The 21916-nt window shown below is 32.3% G+C and overlaps 1 protein-coding gene across 6 annotated transcripts in view; it reads left to right on the top strand.

Moving 5' to 3' along the window:
- The window catches only part of LOC148178177 (glutamate receptor ionotropic, kainate 2-like), a 116976-nt gene that overhangs the window by 8578 nt on the left and 86482 nt on the right, over nucleotides 1-21916 (top strand). For all 6 annotated transcript variants that reach the window (XM_088029349.1, XM_088029348.1, XM_088029353.1 and 3 more), the window contains exon 2: nucleotides 15209-15357. In XM_088029349.1, coding sequence (XP_087885475.1) covers nucleotides 15273-15357 — 85 coding nt within the window. In that variant the 5' untranslated portion in view covers nucleotides 15209-15272. The remainder of the gene's footprint in view (nucleotides 1-15208; nucleotides 15358-21916) is intronic.

Here is a 21916-nt window from a genome sequence, read left to right on the forward strand (position 1 = left end):
TTATGTCGCGCGTTTTTTTATTATTTTCCAATAAGCCTCACCATGACAATACTAAATTGTTAACATTTCCCTTTGATAATATTTCCTCTTCCATCTTTGCCTTTTATACAATCACCACGTGATCTCGTATGGACATCACGTACTTCGCCCAAATCGACGTGATCAATACATCGACCAGAAACCCAAAAGAACTCAATAAAAATTTATGAAACGCGATAAAAAATCATTATACTTTTCCAATTAGCCTTCAAACTGCTCAAACATTATTTATTGGAAAAGTCAAATCGTTACTTTACCGTCAAAACTCGACAAATATGTTTTCGTCTCAGTTTACATAACAGTGAAAAAAATCGCGACAAATTCAAAACATTGCTTGGAAGTCTAGTTAAAATCGATCACCATCTTTTGGCGACTTTTGCGATGACTTTTATTGTTAAAGTTTGGATAAGAAAAACTGTCGATGTGAAATTGGAGAATTTAGGAGAGAAAATGTATGTTAGAAATGAGTATGATAATGTCGCACGGAGTACTGAGAAAAGTTTTTGGTTTTTAAAATTACCAAGTTTGCATTTTCAAAATAACGCAGTTTTAGAAGTTGAGGTTGCAAACTCGTGAAATTGCAATTAACACCAAACTCAATATTTGTCTGTTTGCAAAAATAACAATCAGTTCAATTAAAACGGTACATGGAGAATTTCGAGATGAACTGAGAGATTCTCGCTACGAAAGAAATAATTTAGCCTGGCGTAGTAAACCCTTTAAGCGGATTTTAGATTTTATCCTCGTAAAACACACTTTATCTACTTGAAAAATATCCGAAGAAAAAAGGATATATTATTCGCACTTCTCTCTAAATGCGCGACTAGAACTTGAAGCTGTTTACGCTCTGAAAATAATTGAAGTTTATATAAAGTTCTGGAATGTCATCACACTGTATTTCCAATCTTTCAGCTTGGTGTAATTTTATAACTTGAAAACTTTTACATGATTACATTGTTGAGTCCAATTCTTAAGAATAAGACTTCTAAAATTGGTTAGAAACTTTGCACAATAATTTCCTCATATTTTAACGAAACAAAAATACAATGCGACTATTTTGCTATAAATGAAATTGATAAAAAACTTGTGTGTGGGTAACTGAATATAAAAAAAACTCGTTACTCCCCGATTGATGGATCTCCGTGACAGAAATTACTTCAATTAAAAGTAATTAAAGCAAACTCGAGTTCTAAGTAGTGCAAAACTTGGAAAACTGCATCTTGAGATGTTCAAACTTCTGCATCGGTTTGTTGATGTTTACGCTGCAACGAAAAATATTTAATATTCTATCTTAGTTTATCATCAGATCCGGGTTTACCATTATTTTTGAAAAATTGATTTTTAGGTTCTACTGTACAAACATTTTTTTTTCTTTATTTTTTTTTTAAAACTTGCAAAGTTGTGGAAATGTTCGGCAGTGTTTTGGCATCTGCGCAAAATTCTGCGAAAAATTAGCTCCAAAGCAAAGTTGGGCCAAAAATTAGCGAGATAAAAGTTCTAGTAATAAAATTTGTTTTCGAAAAAAATCCTGAAAATTTAGGAACGAATTCTTAGCTTAAAATTGTGGAATTTGGCAGAATTACTAAGCGTGTCATAAGTAGTAATGCATCCATTTTTAATTCTAAAGTTTCTAAAATTAGCGAAAATACGAATTTTAATCTAGTAAATTTGAAATTTTTGCTCGTCTTAAAATAAAAACTTTCTAAAAAGTCTGTTTCTGGGTTTAAAATTTTGGATTTTGGCAGAGTTAATAAGCGTATTATAAATAGTAATGTCTCCATTTTTGGTACTAAAGTTTCTTAAATTAGCAATAATACGAATTTTAATCTAGAATATTGGAAATTTTGTGTTCGTCTTAAAATAAAAAACTTCTAAAAAGTCGGTTTTTTGTACTAAAGTTTTGGAATTTGGCACAGTTAATAAGCGTGTCATAAGAAGTAATGTATCTATGTTTAATTCTAAAGTTTTTAAAATTAACAAAAATACGAATTTTAATTTAGAATATTGGAAATTTTTTGCTCGTCTTAAAATAAAAAATTTCTGAAAAGTATGTTTCTGGTTCGAAAAATTTGGAATTTGGACAGTTATTAAGCTTGACATAAGTAGTAATGCCTCTAAATTTAATTTACAAATTCCTAAATTTAGCGAAAATTTGAATTTTAATCTAGAAAATAAGAAATTTTTTGTTCGTCTTAAAATAAAAAATTTCTAAAAAGTCTGTTTTTGGTTTAAGAATTTTGAATTTGGCAGAATTAATAGCGTGTAGTAATGCGTCTATGTTTGATTTTAAAATTTCTAAAATTAGCGAAAATACGAATTTCAATGTAGGTAGAATAATGGAATTTTTTTTGTTCGTCCTAACATAAAAAATTTCTAAAAAATTTATTTCTGGTTCAAAAATTTTTAAATTAGCAAAGTTAATAAGTGCATCATGTCATAAGTAGTAATACATCCATTTTTGATGCTAAAGTTTCTAAAATTAACGAAAAAACGAATTTTAATCTAGAATATTGGAAACTTTTTGCTCGTCTTAAAATAAAAAAATTCTTAAAAGTATGTTTCTGGTTTGAAAAATTTGGAGTTTGGCAAAGTTATTAAGCTTGTCATAAGTAGTAATGCTTAAATTTTTGGCACTAAAGTTACTAAAATTACCAAAAATCCCTAGGTAGTGTTGGATTGATGTTCACATTAAATTTTATGACACAATCATTTCCGTTATTATTGTATAATATTTTTCATTTATTTGTTCGTCGCATCGGTAATTTGTGTATTCAACGATGTGCAACTTTTAACAAGCTAAATATTTGATAGATTGCCTTTAAACTACAACGGTAAAATATTTAATTTTTATCTGTTTATTTGTTAACCGGTTTCTGTCTATTAAAATCCAGTTTACACGCTCAAAACTAGACTGGTAACCATGTATTTGTAATGTAGTATAAGTGGAATAGTTTAGAATTGCGAACGAAAGGTATAGTTAAACTAGTAGGTTTAATACGTCGAGTGAATAATATCTAATAATACACAATATGCTATACAACGTTTTATTCAATATAAGTGATAACAGATGCGAAAAGAATGGCATAGTTTGCAGATATGTGGCTATTTGCACTCACAGATTGTTGTCTATTTGTCAAACACCCTGCGTCAGTTGACGTTTCTAATATCAAAAGTTTAAATTTCGATTAGAATTTAACATTTTGTGAGTAAAAAAAAATAAAAATGCTTTAGCTACTCTAAGAGAATGCAAATTTACAAATCTTTTTCTCTGAAATTAATTGCGGTTTTGGGAGTGTCAATAAATGTTTCCGGACCCTGTATACAGGGTGAGTCAGGCTTGTGACGCTTTTATAAATATGTAACTATGTATTTTATATTTTTGAAAATGTGTAAAATGTAACATATATGTCTGAATAAAATGCATGTCTATAAATTAATTTCAGCTGTCAGAAGTGCATAATTTTCGCAAGACCGCATTCAACTTTTTTTCTTTAAATGCAACTTACCACTTTTAGTTTAGGATTTTGACGCGTTTTTTAAAAAGCTATTTAATATAATCAAGTTTAAAATTTTTGGTGGCGCCGTTGTCAAGTTATGAATTTTTTTCCGAAAATTCTTGAAGTTGCAGTTTTTGACTTAAAAATTTACAGCACGATTACTTTTCGAAATATGAAAATAAAACTTGACTCGTTCAAATAATTAAACTATGCTTTTTCTCCTGATTTGACCAGAAATTAATTTTAGACGATTTTAGTTTTCAGTTTTACGAATATTTACCAGAACTTGATTTCTTTAAACAGAACTCCCTGTAAATTTTTAGTGTAATGAATTGAGTTTTATATTCTCATCATTTTTTGTCTTAATGTTTACATGGTAGTTAGAATAAACAATTTTTGAGATATGTATGTCATAATATTTATCAAATACATCCAACCACTAAATAAAACGAAAAATTGAATAACTCAAGCCTTTGAAGACATTTACTGAAATAATTTGCGAAATGTAAAAATCAATCCATTTTTAAAAAGTGTTGGGGTTTGCGTTCATTAGGTTTTGGCAATTTCGAGAATTTAACTTAATTTACTTAATACCGCCCCTTAGTAGTATTATTTTTATTAATAATATTTTATATGATTTAAAAAATAATCAGATTTCATTGAAAAACAAAAGCCATAGAATCGTAGAACTTAGCTTGAACTACACCTCGCCAAAACTCACCAAAATTTCAAAGTTCTGGGCATTTGTGAATCCTGACAATTTAAATCGTCCATTTTTTACATTTAAGCATAAAATTAATTTCTGGGCGAATTAATAGAAAAAGCATAGTTTAGTTATTGAACGTGTCAAGTTTTATCTTCATATCTCGAAAGACAATGGTGATGTCAATTTTTAAATCAGACACTGCAGTTTTAAGAATTTTCGGAAAAAAATCGTAACTTGACAACGCCACGACCAAAAATTTAAAAGTTAATAGTTAAATAACTCATCAAAATTCTCCACTAAAAGTGGTAGGTTGCATTAAAGAAAAAAAGTTTAGTGGGGCTTTTCAGCAGTAGTGCACTTCTGACAAATGAAATTAATTTTAAGATATGCATATTATTCAAACATAATTTGAAACATTTTTCTATTCGTTATTTTAAAATATTGCAATTTTGAACAAATCCAAAACTGTAGTGCTGTATTACTGCATTTGAACTGCACTGATGGTGTTTTATGAATTTTCCCAATAGCCATTTTCGAGCTATTGTATAAATACTGGGTCAAAAATAAACATCTATCGTTATCACATATAAATGGCATCGATTTTAAATCAGCGTTGGTTTTACAGACCTGAAACCATTTATCTAGAGACTGAAACTGACCATCACACAACAAAGAGATCAGACGGATTGAAGCATAAAATTTTAAACGTTTGTTTACCAACACAAGATAACGCTAAAACAGTTTTCCTGAATTCCATACATTTAATTTAATTACACCACAACGGCTGAAAACGAATTACATTTAAACGTACAGGTTGAGTTTGCTTGAACTGCAAATAATTCATTGTAACTTCTATTGAATATAACTGAAGTTGGATCGCTTTGTTATGTTATATCCCATTACTTTGTAATGCTTCCAAATTCGGTTTTTCTTAAAGTTTGTTTTTAAGTCTGCTCAACCAATGTTGCAGAAAATGCATAATGCAGATATCGTAATGCATGGATTTAAGCAGTCTGTGACAATTTATGCGAACGAAATGACGTTGTAATTCTACTTTACGTACAAAACAACTAATGACGCCTCTTAATGTTGAAGCACTGAAGATTAATTCCCTTCGTGACACGACTTTAAAAGCGACAATGAGAGGAATATTCTTTGATTAATGCAGAAAAGTGTCTCTTTTTAGGTTAAGTGGAAATAATTAAAACCCTACTTTTCCGGTGGCATTTGTTAAAGAAAAAAATGCGTTGTTATTTATTCAGCTTTAAATCAAATATGTATAGTACTGAAAGAATAGTTATTTGTGTACCAAAGCCAAAAAGTGTTTCTTTTTTGGCCGAGCCTTTTTTTAATGAGTAAGCGAGGGCAAAATGGCACTTTTTTGACTTTATTAAATTTACAAGTTAATTAATTTTTATTTGTGATTTAATGATTTATAACAACTGAATAATTGAAAATATTTCTGAATCCTTCAGAAAAGTTCATATTTTCTTTATTTATATTTGCCGTTTCGGCATGTAGCTTCACAATTTGTATAAATTAGGTTTGATGTGCTTTTTGATGTTGTTGCAGCAGCACTGCTAGACATGTTTATTTTCAATAAATCAACACGTCTTTGTTGCACTTTACTGCAGTTTGTTTATTTGATTTTACCCAAATAACTATAAAATTAGGGGTAATATTGGTATCTTGATGTAATACGCAAATCTATGGATAGATGGCGCTACCATATATCGGCCAAAAATGTTTGCGGCCAGAAAAGACTTACTTTTAGGCCGCTTTTGAGGCCTAAAAATTTCATTTTCAGTTTAAGTCGCCTAAAAAAATCTTTTTTTTTAAGGCCTAAAAATTTCATTTTCAGTTTAAGTCGCCTAAAAAAATCTTTTAGGCGACTTAAACTGAAAATGGAATTTTTAGGCCTTAAAAGAGGCCTAAAAGTGAGTCTTTTCTGGCCGCAAACATTTTCGGCCGATCTATGGTGGCGCCATCTATCCATAGTATTGCATATTACGTCAAGATACCGATATTACCCTCAATTTTATAATTATTTGGGTAAAATCAAATCGACAAACTGCTGTAAAGTGCAACAAAAACGTGTTGAATTATTGAAAATGAACATGTCTAGCAGTGCTCCTGCAACAACATTAAAAAACACATTAAATCTAATTCATACAAATTGTGAAGCTACACCTGCTAAAACTGCAAATGTAAATAAGGAAAATATGAACTTTTCTGAAGGATTCATAAATATTTACAATTATTCAGTTGTTATAATTGATTAAATTAATAAATCATAAATAAAAATTAATTAACTTGTAAATTTAATGATGTCGCCTAAAAAATCTTGTGTGTAACACGGCCAAAAAGTGACATTTTGCCCTCGCCTTCTTTCAAGCCTCGGCTAGCGCCTCGGCCATTAAAAAAAGACTCGGCCAAAAAAGAACCACTTTTTGGCCTTGGTACACAAATAGCTATTTTTTAAAATTGGATAAAAGTAAATCGTTAGTATAGTTTGTACGGTGAGAGATTGAATGACAGAAAACTCACAAAATCTACGCGATAAAAAGTGTACCAGACGCGCGAAATTTAAAATAACAAAATAAGCCCACTTACTGTCATCCCTGACAACCCAGTTCGCGTAGGAATTTAGTGTTTTTTTTGTATTTTGTAGCATAATTTGCTGCCAATCTATATGTCAACTGTCAAAATCTCCCAATCTCTCACCGGATATACTATACACCATGTATTTTAACAAGATTTTTATCTAGTCGCTTTACAATTATTATAATGATTGAAACGTTGGATACATAACCTCACAATAATTTTTAAAAATCATTAGGTAGATACCGATCTAGGCCAATAGACTCAACTTCTGCTTAATTTTTCTGTTTGTTGTTTGAATACTTTCCTTATTGGAGATTTTGGCGTTTGACATGTAACAATATTGACAGAAGTTCAAAAGGACATAACTAATTTAAATACAGTACAATGCTAGCGGCACAAAAATATTAAATTCCAAAGCTAACTATACAGGGTCCGGCAAAACTTGTGTCCACTCCTAAAATCGTCTTCTATTTAAAGATAAAATTTCGAAACTTTGCATACGCTCATAGTTGACAAAACTCTAGAAGCTGACGCAAAAATTTTGGTTTTTAACACGGTTTGGTTGGCGTCGCGACGCCTAAAAGTATATTTTTTAGCAATTTTTGAGTTTTGCGAAAATATTCGCAAATTCAATTTTTTTTCAACATAACTGTGATACAAATATCTAAGTTTTTACTTTAAATCTAATGCAAATTGTGTTTAAAATTTGCGTAAAAAACGCTGTTTTACCAAGTTAGTTTTCAAAATTATGACAGCGCAGTGGCTAACTACGTTTACACTAAAATTTCACAAGTCACTTCATTCACTTTTATAAAGGTTAATTTTGATTAACTCGAGCATGTTGCACTTTATGGACACCAGAAATCGTTAATTAAGATCGACAAAGCGACAATTTCACCAAGTAAGCCTTTTGTTACAATCTAAAGCGAGCCAAAGGATAGATGTCATTTGTGGCACAAGATGTTGACAGATGGGTGTAAACGTAGCTCCCAATTTTGACGTAATGAAATTGAAAACTATCTTGATAAAACAGCGTTTTTTTCGCAAATTTTAAACTCAAAAATCGCTAAAAATTATACTTCATAAGCGTCGCGACGCCAACCAAACCGTGATAAAAAATATTTTTTTGCATCAGCTTCTAGAGCTTTGTCAACAGTGAGCGTATGCAAATTTTCAAAATTTTATTTTTAAAATTAAAGACGATTTTGGGGGTGTTGCCGGACCCTGCATAGATGAAAATCATTTAGAAACACGATGTATATAAAATATTAAAGAATCCATCCTATAAACCTAAAAAATTTGACAGAAATTTACAGGGTAAACCCGAATAAAACACAAAGCCGGAAAAAAATAATTGTCTTGATTCTGCAAAGGGTTCACCGCAATTTTGGCGACAACATTGATGCAGTTTACAGCAAACGAATTGCAAGTTCAGAATTCACCCCAGCAATCGCAAAATTAGTAATAACAGTAATATTACAACTGAATTGTAATCATAATATTATTTAATAAATTCAACGCATGGATTTATTTCCGCTTGCTTTTGTGTCTTATGAAACTTATGATAAAGCGCAAACTGACAACTTAAATCTTTGGAGCTTAATAAAGTAATCAGTTTCCTTTATTACGTTATTGACAAGTTTGTAAGATTGTGTTGGCCGCAACAATAAATGACTCCTGCGAGCAAACAACTCTAACCACAAAATATAGCAAAAGATACATTCTGCTGCGAGTGCTGTAAATGGTACTCCGCATAAGTCTAAAGACTACATTTATAACTTGTGAAACTTGCCAGGTGTTTTATTCCTAACAACATTTCAGATTCATTTTTGTCGTCCGAACAACGCAATGACTTTCCAAAACATTTTTATTAAAAAAGAACTTCAATTTATAGTTACTTAAGATTCTTAATTCCCACTTTGCAACTTCTTCGTTAACAAGTTTAGAATACTTGAATACGCTTCACGAAAACTCGCCTTCAAAATAAATTCAAAGCATAATAAATAAGTAGAAATTTTTATATAGATAATTTTATCATACTGAAACTTGATTCGACGTATTCATGGTAATCAGCACCGTAACGAGTAGGTATCGTTCTGCACAAAAAGAAATAAAAATTAGGATGTGAAGGACTGGTCTAGTAATTGCCACTTTAATATTAGTTTCCTGTAAGGACAGCAACTGTGGAGCAGGAGAATGTAGGTAAAGTGCAAGCTTTTAGCAACATGTAGGTGGTCAATACCAAATTAATAAAATTAATAATAAATGATTTAATATTTAATGCAATAGCGAAACAGATGAAACTGGCAGCACTTAACTTCCAACTTCCACGCGCAAAAAATTTCCAACTTGACTTGAGACAATTCCAGCAAAGTTTAGTTCTTGACACAAACTTATTGTCAGATGTCTACAATATTTTTGTATGCATGAAATTTAGGTCAAATTTCCAATCCTAGATCGTGTCTCTAAACAGAATCCAAACCATACAAACAAGACTCAATATATCACAGCACAACGCACGTCATATTCTCTTGGAAAGCTATTTGTTAGGAAAACTGCAGCAACGAAAGTAAAAAGGCAAATCTTGGCAAAGAATCAACAAAACTCTTGTACAGATATGCGCTCGGTTTCAAGCACCCTTAAACATTCCACAGAGGAGCTCGTACCGTTACGATGTAAATCTCGTTGTTATTGCTTTCGAAAATAATAATTCTCAAATTTAGTGATTTTATGCCCGAAATTATGTTTATTTTCCGCATGGAGAGTTTATCTTCGTATGTATCTGGTTTGACATTGCCGCAAATTTTTATGTAGACAAACCACTCGATAAAGTTTAATGGCGGTAGTCAAACCAAAGTAGCGAACAAAAGGTAATTCCTGCGCGGAAGTTTCCAGCGGCAGGACATACGTGTGGAAATTTTTATAGGGGAAAGGCTCCTATATTGTACCAGTTTGCATATTTTCACAATTAAAATAAAATTATGTTAACATATCGTAAAGGCTTATATCGCAACCTAAACTTTAAAGTTTTTCTTTTGTCTGTTTTTTTTAATAGATTTTGTAAATACAGAACTTAATGAAAAAAAAAATATTTTGACACACTGTAAAAGGTACAATATAAGAATTGAGGTTCATAAATCGTACCTCTAATATATTAAATTGTACCACTTGATACAAGATGTATTTAACTCATTACCGCCCAGTGTCCTATATATAGGACAGCCAGTTGACAATTTTTTTTAAGTACTTTAGAATTGTTTTTTCTGTATGTTTTAATTTTTACCATAAACTACTGCCTTTTGACTATCCATTAACATTTTTTTTAAAGCAAATGGTTGTTTCAGTTTTTAGCAAAAAAAAATTGAAAAACCTCGGTTTTCAGAGCATTTGTCACCACCGTATTTATTTTTTTTTGCTGTAAAATGATAAACTGAATATATAATTTGACTTATAGATTATTACACGTAAGGTTCATTTTTAACAAAGGCACATATTTTCTGCTTTTTACATAGAAATAATAGGTCGTAAATTATGCTGTCCTATATATAGGACACTGGACGAATTCGTTAAGTTTACAGAAGTATGTCTGCGCATATTTTTCTTGTCAAATTTTTGCATATTGCTTTACCAATGCAAATAATTTTATTCCTAACAATAAAGGGGATGATAGACTTCATAGAGGAGGGAGATGGGTAAGATTTAGACATAAAAATAAAGCAAAAATCAACTCTGGTCGATCAAAAAGACTTCCAAATGTCTAATGTAACTCGTAGCATTTTTTTAAAAACTTTATGAGTTGCGAAAGTTTAAAGTTTATTACACTTAGAACCATAAGTTGTTGAAAAGAGGTATGATCACCGATTTGATGGAATAAGCAAGTTTTCAATCTCAAATTTTTCCAAATAAGCCTTTAAGGCTAGAGGTAGTAGAAAAAAAAGCCGGACTCTCCCAGGCATTGGGATTGAGGGATTGAACAATACAACTGGTTACCAGATAAATATTACATTCAAATTAGAAAATAAAAAGTGGTCTAGGGCTGTTATCACAATAATGATAACAATCATCTATACACGAATTTTATAAAATCTATCCCACAAAATTTTTGTCGCTTTTGATTTTTGAAGAATTGTTGCGAAACTATGAAGTTCAGACTCTAGAGGTTGCACCTAACATAAGGGGTAAGGAGAAAATTTATGAAAAAAAAAACATTTTTGTTATAAATATAATATACAACCCAGCATAGAAGGTTTTGAGTCATGTTATATTAGTCAGTAAAATATATTACCTCTATTTATTTAATGAACGTTTCTACTTGAATCCGCTTAGTGTCCTATATGTATATAGGACAGCTTAGAAAAAATAGAAGACAAACATTTATTTTATTTATTATCTAAACTAAACCTCATATGTAGAATTTATGAAAAAAAAATTGTTATTTCTGGTAGCGGGCGTTAATGGGGTTTAATAAGATATTTTTGTAAGATAAATCAACATTTTTATTTGAACTCATCAACAAAAACACATTTTAAAAATTCGAACACAAATTATATACTTATAAAAACAATAGGTATTATACAGGGTATCCCAGAACTCGCGCCCCAGAGAGAAAGGGCTTATGGAGGCAACAATTCTCAACCAAAATTTTGAAACCATAATTTTTTAACTCAAAAAATAACCGTGATAAGACAAAAAAACTGTAGCCAATCCCAAAGCTGAACAGAATTTGAAAATTGGTAACTATGGACACATACTATCATCCATTGGTCAGTTAAACATTAGACTCTCGTTGCCTAGGAAATTGGGATGGCCATTTACTCCACTTCTCGAATAAGCTTTTGGGATTGGTTGTTAACTTTTTATCAGTTCTTGAATACTATTATACTTAGTCAATTTTTGTTTTGAAATTTACCATCTGTATTGCTGTCGGCACCCTCCCTTGCTCTATGGGGCGCGAGTTCTGGGACACCCTGTATAGGTAAGCATGCATCTAGATAATTAACAGCAATAGTCGCAGTAGTACACTTTGGTACGCCTGTCAGCCCCTGAGCAACATTCGTGAACCCACTTCTTACATGAGGTACATCGTATCATGTCTTCCAAGAAGTTTCAGCACATATAAAGCAGTACCATTGCGAATAGTCCGCTTCTATCACAATTGTTTTGCTTTTACTCTCTGTTGCTTTCGAACTGGCAATGATTGGATTCTTTTCACCCTTTTTTAAGCCAAAAGGACCTGGTTTCAATTCGTCAATAAATTTGCTATTGAGCTTCTTTTCTTCTTGTTGTTTTTTTATACGAAGTTGTTGTTAGTGCAACAGCTTTCTGTGCTTACGAGTAAGGTAAGGTAAGGGAGAAATTTCGTCGGGTGTGTAATATAAAACTGCATCATTTAGTGCCAATTTTTCAGTCTCTTGTTTTCTTTTGTGAATATCCTTGGTCAATTCAGTCTTCTTTGATATATCACAGTTATACTCACTTTCTACGTTTTCGCTAATTATATCTTCTTCTGCTATTTCCACAGAGGCTTCTTGGGTTAGCAATATATTATCCACATTTTGCTCATGTGTGTTTTCATTGAAAATATTTGAGGCTTCAAAATCCTCATCCTTAAAAATATGGCGATTGACAGGCCAACTTCCTGATCCTTTAAACCCACCTATTGCATGTGAAATAGTTGCAGTTTCACAATAGGCATCTCCCAGCAATGAAGTGACTTGAAATTGTGTGAACAAGGAACCAGGATTGCTTCTTAGCCAGGTTTCTTGTTTCCTAACATATATTTTTTTTAAAGGTCCGAAAAAACCAACATTAAGAGGTTGTAGTCTGTGTGTAACATGAGCTGGCAGTTGTAGCAGAATTACCCTGTTGTTTTTCGCTAATTCTAAAGCTTCTAGGTTTTTGGTATGTGTTGTATGTCCGTCCAAAACTAATAGATTTTTTTTCAATTGTTGGTTTTACTGTATCGCTAAAATGTTGAAGATATTTAGTAAATAGAACGGAATTAATATAGCCACATTCAGAAACTTCGATCAGGCTTCCTGGAGGGGCACCATTTTTCAATGCTTCATGCATGCGAATTCTTTTGAAAATTATCATTGGTGGTACATAAGTACCTGAAGCGTTGAAACAACAGGCAATTGTTGTATTTATCCCCCTTTCTACGCTTGTAGTTACCCCAATCGGTTTTTTTCCTTTCTTCCCTAAAATTTTTGTAGGTTTTTTTCTGTATCGTGGAGAAACCAGATTCATCTAAATTGAAAACTCGGGTTACATCCAGTTGATGCTCATCAACAATACGTTCATATAAATCAAAAAATTCCAAAACATTGTTTCTATTAAAGCCTTTTGCACACCCTAGTAATGTTTTTTCTGGAAGTCGCAATGCCAACTCAGGATGTCTAGTCATAAATTTGGAATACCATTTCTTTCCTAAATTTTTACTAAATATGTGAGGTAACTTGTTTTTTTCAGCCAACTGATAGGGCAAGCGCATAACATCTTTTCCAGATATTCCAAATAAACACGATTCTAATCGTAAGAGGTGCTGTACTAAGAGCCGTATTCTTGAACCGTTCGAGTTGAGACGTATACGAGTCGTATACGCGTTCTCACCGGTGACTTGACGCGAACGCTCAAGCGAGTCCGATCAAGACCGATGAAATTCTATACGTCTCGATTCGCACGATTCAAAAATACGGCTTTCGCTCGGACTCGAGCGTGCGAATTTAGCGTTCGCGTCAAGTCACCGGTGAGAACGCGTATACGACTCGTATACGTCTCAACTCGAACGGTTCAAGAATACGGCTCTAAATCGTCTTCAATCTTATGTGGGCGTCCTTTTTTCGAATACTACCTTTAGCAATTTTGTTTTTATTATCAAGATGCCTTTTTAATGTTGGTTTAGGAATGCCAAATTGCCTACAGCATTCATTGAAACCTAGTTTTTCTTTCCGAAAAGCATTGATCGCATTTTTCATGTCCTCTTCTTTCCATGCATAATATTTTCGTTTTAATTTACATCCATCTACAAATAATGTTTATTCAGTTAATAACAATTTTTTCTCATATTAATATGTATAAAATATTTCAAATAAACGCTTATTAAAAGTCGAATTCTCTTTAATTGTACTGGTACAAAACAGGAGACCATAAGGTGGTACGATTTAGGTGACGGCTCATAGTTTATTTTGTTCTGAAGCTAATTTTTTGTAGTGGGATCAAGAGCGTTTCTTTATATGTTAGCATCTTTAATATGCTTTAGTTTAATGATTTCAGTTTTTGCCAATCATATTTATTGAATACCTTTTATACTATGATCTTACAAAGTGATGTCAAAAACTACACACCATTATTCATTAAATTTCTTTTTGGCCTCATGAATTGTAAACGTCAAATTAACATTCAATTGACATCTTCGGAAACATTAGATTTACAAGCGCCCTGGACGTTTACACACGCCGTGCTGTAAAAATTGCCCAAATCGTCTGCTCTTCAGATGCGTTTATAAATTAAAATCACTTTACCATAATGAAGATTGATCACCAAAGTAGAATCTACCTAAATTATTATCTCAATTAAGACAATATTTCTAATTTTAAAGTAATATTAAAACGTTTTTTATACAGCGCCATCTTGTGTACTTTTTGTGCAGCAACTACAAAATTGACAGAATTGACAGATGATGAAATTTACAAATGTCAGATGTGACAGTTCTCATGAATTTTGAAAAACCCAATTATTTAAATTAAAAGTTTTTCGGCCAAAAAGTTTAATACAACTCTTGTGCGTTAACCATTTTACAGCGCTCAATCATTAAAGCACTCCGGCTACGCCGTCGTGCTTCAAACTGATTTCGCGCTGTAAAATGTAAGTTACCACACGCGACTGTAAATAACTATTTCATTTTGACATGAAAAATACTTACATTGAGATTACGAAACTTCTCTTAACACAGTTTTCGCGATGTCTAGATGTCGTTTATTATCTCAGATTTTAAAAAAACAGCAGTGGTACAAATGAGGAGCTGGTATGTACAATATAGGGGCCTTTCCCCTACATCATTATTAGTGGGAGCCCACCGTCAAACTTTATGGTTCGTTTTCTTCCACTGATAAGAGATTCTATTCGTTTTGCAAGCTAGAAAAAAACATTAACTGTGCCCACTGACTTTGTTGTGACGTTTTAATGAGCAAAGCGATAATTTCGCTGGATTTATAGGGGACTTCCAGTAGACGTTTACAGCCTGAAGAAATTTATTTTTTATCTGGGAATTCTATTTCCATCGCTTGTGAATGAAGTTTCCAAAAAGAGTTCTCTCCTCGTAATAAATTTTCAATTTTAAGGTAAAATCATTTTGTTTCAGTTAGCTCGGCTTCTGCAGCGAAATGGGTTTGGACGTCGCCGGCGGTGGTTTGACGCCATGAGCCATGCGGTGGGGCAGCTGGGGGGCCACTTTGGGGCTCGCCGGACTGCTCGCGGTCGCTGTCGCATTGCCCCCTGTCGTTAAAATAGGTAAGCCAGCATTTCCACGGCATTAATTCGGCAATAAAAAACCGCTCATCTCGACACGAGTTTGTCGACATGAAGGGTGCAACTTAAATGCGAATTAAGCAAGAAAAACCACAGAGATCTGAGCGAACGTGAAAGGAAACCGGTAGAAAAAGTTAGGGACGCATTTTATTGAGCTTGTAAACTCGAAATTAATAGTATTCAACGCACACATCGTTGGACCAAGAGTTTTTATTTGTTTTTGACACTTTTGACTCCCAAGGCAATAAAAATACATTCAATTGACAATGTGACGGTGATAAAATTTCCGGGCAGATCAAATCTAAACGTCTTATATTCCCTTGTGGAGATTTCATCACTGGCGGTCCTTTAATAAAAAATAAATTTATTTGATATCGCGAAAGAAAAAAAAAACTACCTAAATAATACATACATATACTTCTATACATATATGTATAGGCGCTCATTTAATTTATCCCATTCTCCAAACCAATATTTCGAATTCTGAATAAACCAACACCCTGTTAATATTGGGAAAGTGTGAAGGAAAGCTTGATGCTACAATTTAAGAAAAATAATAATCAAAAAAGTTCAAAGTCGGACTGTAATAATGCCTAAGAATAAAGTTGCTTCAGCTAAAATTATAGCAGATAATCCGTACGTGGATCAAAAGCAAATTGCAAAAATAAAAAACTAACCGATTTTATCCATTTTCTTTGATATAAGCATTTATTATCATCAACGATCAACGAAAACAAAACAGGGGACGTATAACATACAGGTGAACCCAAATAAATATTTTAACCCCAATATCAAACACCTCTGTAGATAATTCTCCAAAAAAAATCAAAATTTGAATGGGGCAAAACCCCCTAGATTATCCGTTATTCGACGCGTATGAAACTGAATTTAAACGCTGTCTCCTAAAGACTACAAAAACCGTTCGAACAATAGCTTTTTATCGCAAAAATTCATATTGCCGATTGAGAGAGACAGTTCTGCGCGACTTTAGAAGCTTTTATCTATCATATCTTACCTATCATACTTGTTTAACTTTCATTTAATTACTGGTTAAAAAAAAACATTTTTAAAAGTGCCTATTGCAAAAAAATAATTTGTTTGAAATAAATTAGGCCCTCAAAAGCGCCAATCTTTATGGCGATTGGTGGTAGTAAGGTCACTTTTCCTGACTCGCTTTGTGGATCAAACTAAAACTTTAATTAGAAACAAAATAATCAAAAGTTACCTGAAGTTATTACGAAAAATGACCAAATACCCTTCCCTATTGGACAATCCACAATGTCATCAAGCGTAAATTTTGTTTCACCTGTAAACAAAACACTTTATAACTTTATAACTTCAGGTTCATCACAACAATTTTGAAAAAACCGCTGACAAAGAAGTAAAAAATCTAACTCAAAATAATCCAAATTTTAACAATTTGGCACTTTACATCCAAACTTTCTTTATCACGATTGTTGCTAAACTGACGGGAACTCCGATAAATACATTTTTTGCCACTTCCCGTGGCATTTTCTGCAAAAAACTTTTATCATTTTTTTCTCGAAATCGGTGACGTTTTGGAACGCAAAATTTGGTCGTAATGTCAAAGTGCGTTGTCTTATATTGAAGTTAAAATCTGTACAATCTATTTAGGTTCAGCTTGTATACAGGGTGGCCCACCAAAGGCTTTCTAGCCCAACATCTTTGTTACTTATGAATGAATTTTAATAAAATTTAAATTCAAGATACAGCCGCGGACACAAAATCTTAAGGAGCGATTCCACTTGCTTGATCTAGCCCAGACCAGACCAGACATCCAAGATTTTGAGAGACGTTTTTATAATTTTTCAGTCACTTTCTGCGTAGTCAGTTTCTGGTAAATAAATTTAATTTTTTATACTTGATGTGACATTTTTAACGGTGAAGTAGTTCAATTTACGTTGAATAAAACCTCACGTATTCAATAATCTTAATTTTATGTTTCATTACAACCCGTTCACAAATAACAAAGAAGGCTTAGGTGAACAACTTGAATAATTATTACCTTTTGACAATTAACGCTTCTGTTTACTTTTCTTTTGCGCAGCCTGTATATACTTTGAATAAAGTTGGCTATAAAATGTATAAAGTGTCTATCGAAAAAAATCGATCGCAAACAGATGCACTTAATTCATTTTTTCTGCTTCATAATGTTTCACAATTGAATATTTAAGAGAGATTCTCAGACAAATCCACAGAGTTTCCAAAAATCAAGCGCAACGTCCTTAAGAATCCTCATAACTTTTAGAGAGTCCTTGGGGAATTTTAAGAAATCCAGAAACACATACACTTCAACGAAGACAGTTAGGGATTTTTAGGAAATCCCAAATAATAGAATTTCCAGAGGACCTCAAATCGTGAACCGGCGCATCCATCATTTTTAAGGTGTCCAACTCTAATTCTATTTTCTTTAGTAACTTTTAAAGCAAAATTAAAAATCCTAAAGTCTGAAAATGTAGAGATTTTTTGCACGACATTAATTAGGTGGTTGAAAATTAAAAGTTCCTAGAATGGCAACTTGCAAACTCGAACTGTCTCCAATTTGTCAAACTGATACAACTGCTAGCTAGAAAAACTAAACTAAACTATTAGGTAAACTCCTAATAAATTGGTGCAACCTAAAAAAAGCGAATCCTTGCTCTAAAATTGTGTGATTTGGCACATTAGATCAACAAGTACAAAGTACTAACGTCGCCGAATTTTACTGCTTTTTAATCAAAATTAACAAAATCACGGCACTTAACAGAAAATCGTTAAAAAATGTTGTTCGTCTAAAAACAACCTAAAAATGGGTCTCTCTGTATCTGCATATTTCATTAATCATTAAGAAACGTTAGAATTGGACGAAATATCAATTAAAGCCGAAGTCCGACAAAAAAGCAATTAACTAGCCTGTTGTGTTTATTTAGTGGCAGTTTTGTGTGCAGTACATGCAGTCGTTGGTGCAAAAAATAAAATTTTCACTGTTATTGCGATTTTATCGAAGGGACGCTGTGAGTAAATGTTGAAGCCAAGAAAAACATTGAATATTGAGCTTTGGTATCACAAAAGCTACGCAACATTTAAGTTTTTGTAGATTAAAAACGAGCGATAGTGTTTTTGCAGGGTAACGCGAGAACAGAGGTGTTTTTGTTGTAACAAATATGAAGCTGGGGATTCAGACAAACATCGTTTATGCATAAATCTGAAATATTTAAATACTAGTTAAGTGTAAAGTGTAACAAAGACGTGTTAATTTATTGAAAATGAACATGTCTAGCATTGCTGCTGCAACAATATCAAAAAGCACATCAAACCTAATTCATACAAATTGTGAACCTATACATGCCAAAACTGCAAATGTAAATAAAGAAAATATGAACTTTTCTGAAGGATTCATAAATATTTACAATTATTCAGTTGTTATAAATGATTAAATCACTAAATTTAATGATGTCGTCTAAAAAATCTTGTGCGTATCACGGCCAAAAAGTGTCATTTTGCCCTCGCCTTCTTTCTTTTTGGCCTTGGTACACAAATAGCTATTTCTGGCCTTGATTTTTACGTGGGTAGTGTGGTAATAGTTATTTGGATCACAAGGCCGGAAAATGCTAAGCATTTTGTAGGCCAACAACATTAAAAAAATTTAAAAAAACTGATTTAATGCTTTTACTCTGCAGCGTTGGTCGTCTAGCGACTATGTTGGAAATAAAACAATATAGGGGCTATTCTGAATCCAGTCTGTTAAATTTAAACGCGTGTTAAAATTTTAAAGGTCCCTTAAAGTGAAATTCCTATTCTGTATCACCGAAGTCCGTTAAAATTTTAACCAAAGTACGTTAAAAAGCTGCTAATTTTAAAGGCAAGCCGAGGTCATCCTTTAAATATAACAGGGTGCTTTTCGATTCACTTTGACAGTTGTTTTCGAGGATATTTAACAAATGTTACGAAATAAGATGAATTTTGTTGAATTCTTAAAATGCAATTACATCAAATTTGATGCATTTGATAAATCTTTGATAACAAAGAAATCACATGTATGAGATGAAATTTGAAGTTACTTTAATTATTAATGAATGAATTTTTATATTCAGATAAAACATGAAATTTAATTTGATTGAGCAATTCAAGTGAGCCATTTTTTTCGTCGAATAAATAATTTATTAAATAAATTATTAAATAATAATGTTATGTTGTAATTAGTACAAAATGCATTTTCACATTCGATTTTTATTTAAGAGCTCTACAAGATGGATAGCGACTTGGTCATGTTCTAAAAATTACAGAAATGCATTTTAGACACTCATTAAAATATTTTCTAAAAGATATCAACAAAGTAATGTTCGCAAATAATTTACCTACTTGTAATAAATTATACTAAGCAAAAAACTGCACGTTTTGGTAATAAATAAATTTACATTTTATTATCTTTGACCTAAACTTTTAGTATGCAAGGATTTTCTACATTCCTAAACGCGTTTCAAGTTTCCAGTTACGTTTATACATTGTTCAAATATTTTTTTAAATATTATTTACGATTTTTCATTCTCATTAGTTTCGTTTCTCGCGATGACAGTAGTGAAAACCACAAAATGCGCACGCGCAAACATATCACTAGGGCTCGTTCACAATCGAATTAACAGACGTACGTTAAAATTCTCCATTTTAACGTACTACGTTTATTTCATGATACAGAATTATCAACAGCATTTTTTCTTCATAAACTGAGAATCTATTGTGTGATTGCATGAGTTGAAGAAAAAGCGCAAATAAACCTTTTTTAATCACCAGAAAATCAGGGGCAGTTAGACGAAATCACTAAAAATCAGGAGAAAATATTTGAACATTAGGGGCCAATCATTAGAAAATCAGAGGAAATCACTAGCAAATCAGGGTAAATTAGACGAAATTCCAAGAAAATCGGAAGAATTTGGACGAATTTACAAGAAAATCCGAGAAAGTTAATCGCAAACACAAGGAATTCTAGGAAAGTTTGTCGGATACTGTTTTGGAAAATATTGAACTTCTGGGATTAACCTTCCTAAGTTTTAGGAAATCACTATGAATCAGAGGAATTCGTTACGAAATCAGGGAAGCTGACGAAATACAAAAAAAAAAACAAAGAAAGTTAGACAAACCAGGGAATGTCAGACTAAATTATAAGGAATCGGGGGAAGTTAGGCGAAATCAAACGGAAATCAGGGGAAATTAGCGAGAAAAAAAAAGGAAGTTATGTGTGTGCCATTTTTGACAAGTATTAACCTCTGACAAGTCATGTTATCAGAAAGAAATCATTAGACAGACAATAAGGGAAAATCATTAAGATATCAATAGGAAATCAGATAATATTACTTGAAAATCAGGAGTTGGACGCGACATCAAAAAAAATCAGAGGAAGTTTGACGAAATCACACAGAAATCAGGGAAAGTTGGACAAAATCACAAGACACTCAGCGACAAAATCAGGTGAACTCAGCCTCTGGCCAATACTAATTTATGAATGAATAAACTTAAACAAACAGGTTGTTTCCAAACAATGAGTCCCAAAATATAAATTATTGCAGCTCATTTATAATTATTGCTAAAATCTCAAAATTTTTGACTTGGCCATTTTTCTGTATAAATATGGCAGCGAAAACCGAAAACCCTGTGTGTATAATAATTCTTATTATCGAGGATATTGAAATGCAATGTTTATTTGCGAATTAACAAATTTACAGGCGATTTCTGAGTTGGTATCCGCTAAGTCATAAAATAGTTGTTTAGACAAATTTTGTAACTTCAATCATCCCCGTTAACATCATCGCTACGTCAACATTATATTTGTTTATTATTTTTTTATTTCTTCCATTAAATAAAAATTTAGTAAGAGAGCGAACCCTTTTATTCTTCATAATATTTTTTGGACCAGTTTTGTAACTGCTGCTCTATTATCGATGGTTTGTTGTTTTCCTTTTCCAACCCCTGTTATCAAATGTTGTGAAGAAAGATGGCAAACACTTAGCCAAGGGTCGTACCCGTACCACATTCACAAGGGAAAATCGTAAGTTGGATAATTAGGAGGTGATTATTACAACCCCATTTTATGGCTTAGAGGACACCAACTCAGAAATCGCCTGTATTCATAGAAACTCACCAATTTATATAAATTCGCGAGATTCTGTTGTATCTTTTTTCTTGCTATGTCGTGGTGCCCAAACGCCGTGTCTCTTATTTTTTTTTCTTTCATTTTAATAGAATTTGCAATGAGTTCAGAAACCATGAAAGGGGCAGCCTGTCTGATTTATGAAGTTTCTGCGTAGTACTGTTAAATTTTTAATAGCGAAGCCAGTTGGTTCTTTAAACCTTTTATGCTTTTTTTGATTCTAAAATTTTCAGGAAAATCTACATTTTGCCATGCGTTATTATTTGAAACAGAGTTTCAAAAAACGAAAACCACAAAATATAAAGTTATCTTAAATCTTTCTTTACTAAATGTTAAATGACAAAATACAATTAACTAGGTGGCTGTCGGAATTCTGTAGAACCCGGTTTTTTTGTC

The sequence above is a fragment of the Gnatocerus cornutus genome, chromosome 2 (genome assembly GCF_029298725.1).
Source record: "Gnatocerus cornutus isolate USDA-ARS CGAHR chromosome 2, icGnaCorn1.1, whole genome shotgun sequence".
Classification (NCBI taxonomy): domain Eukaryota; kingdom Metazoa; phylum Arthropoda; class Insecta; order Coleoptera; family Tenebrionidae; genus Gnatocerus; species Gnatocerus cornutus.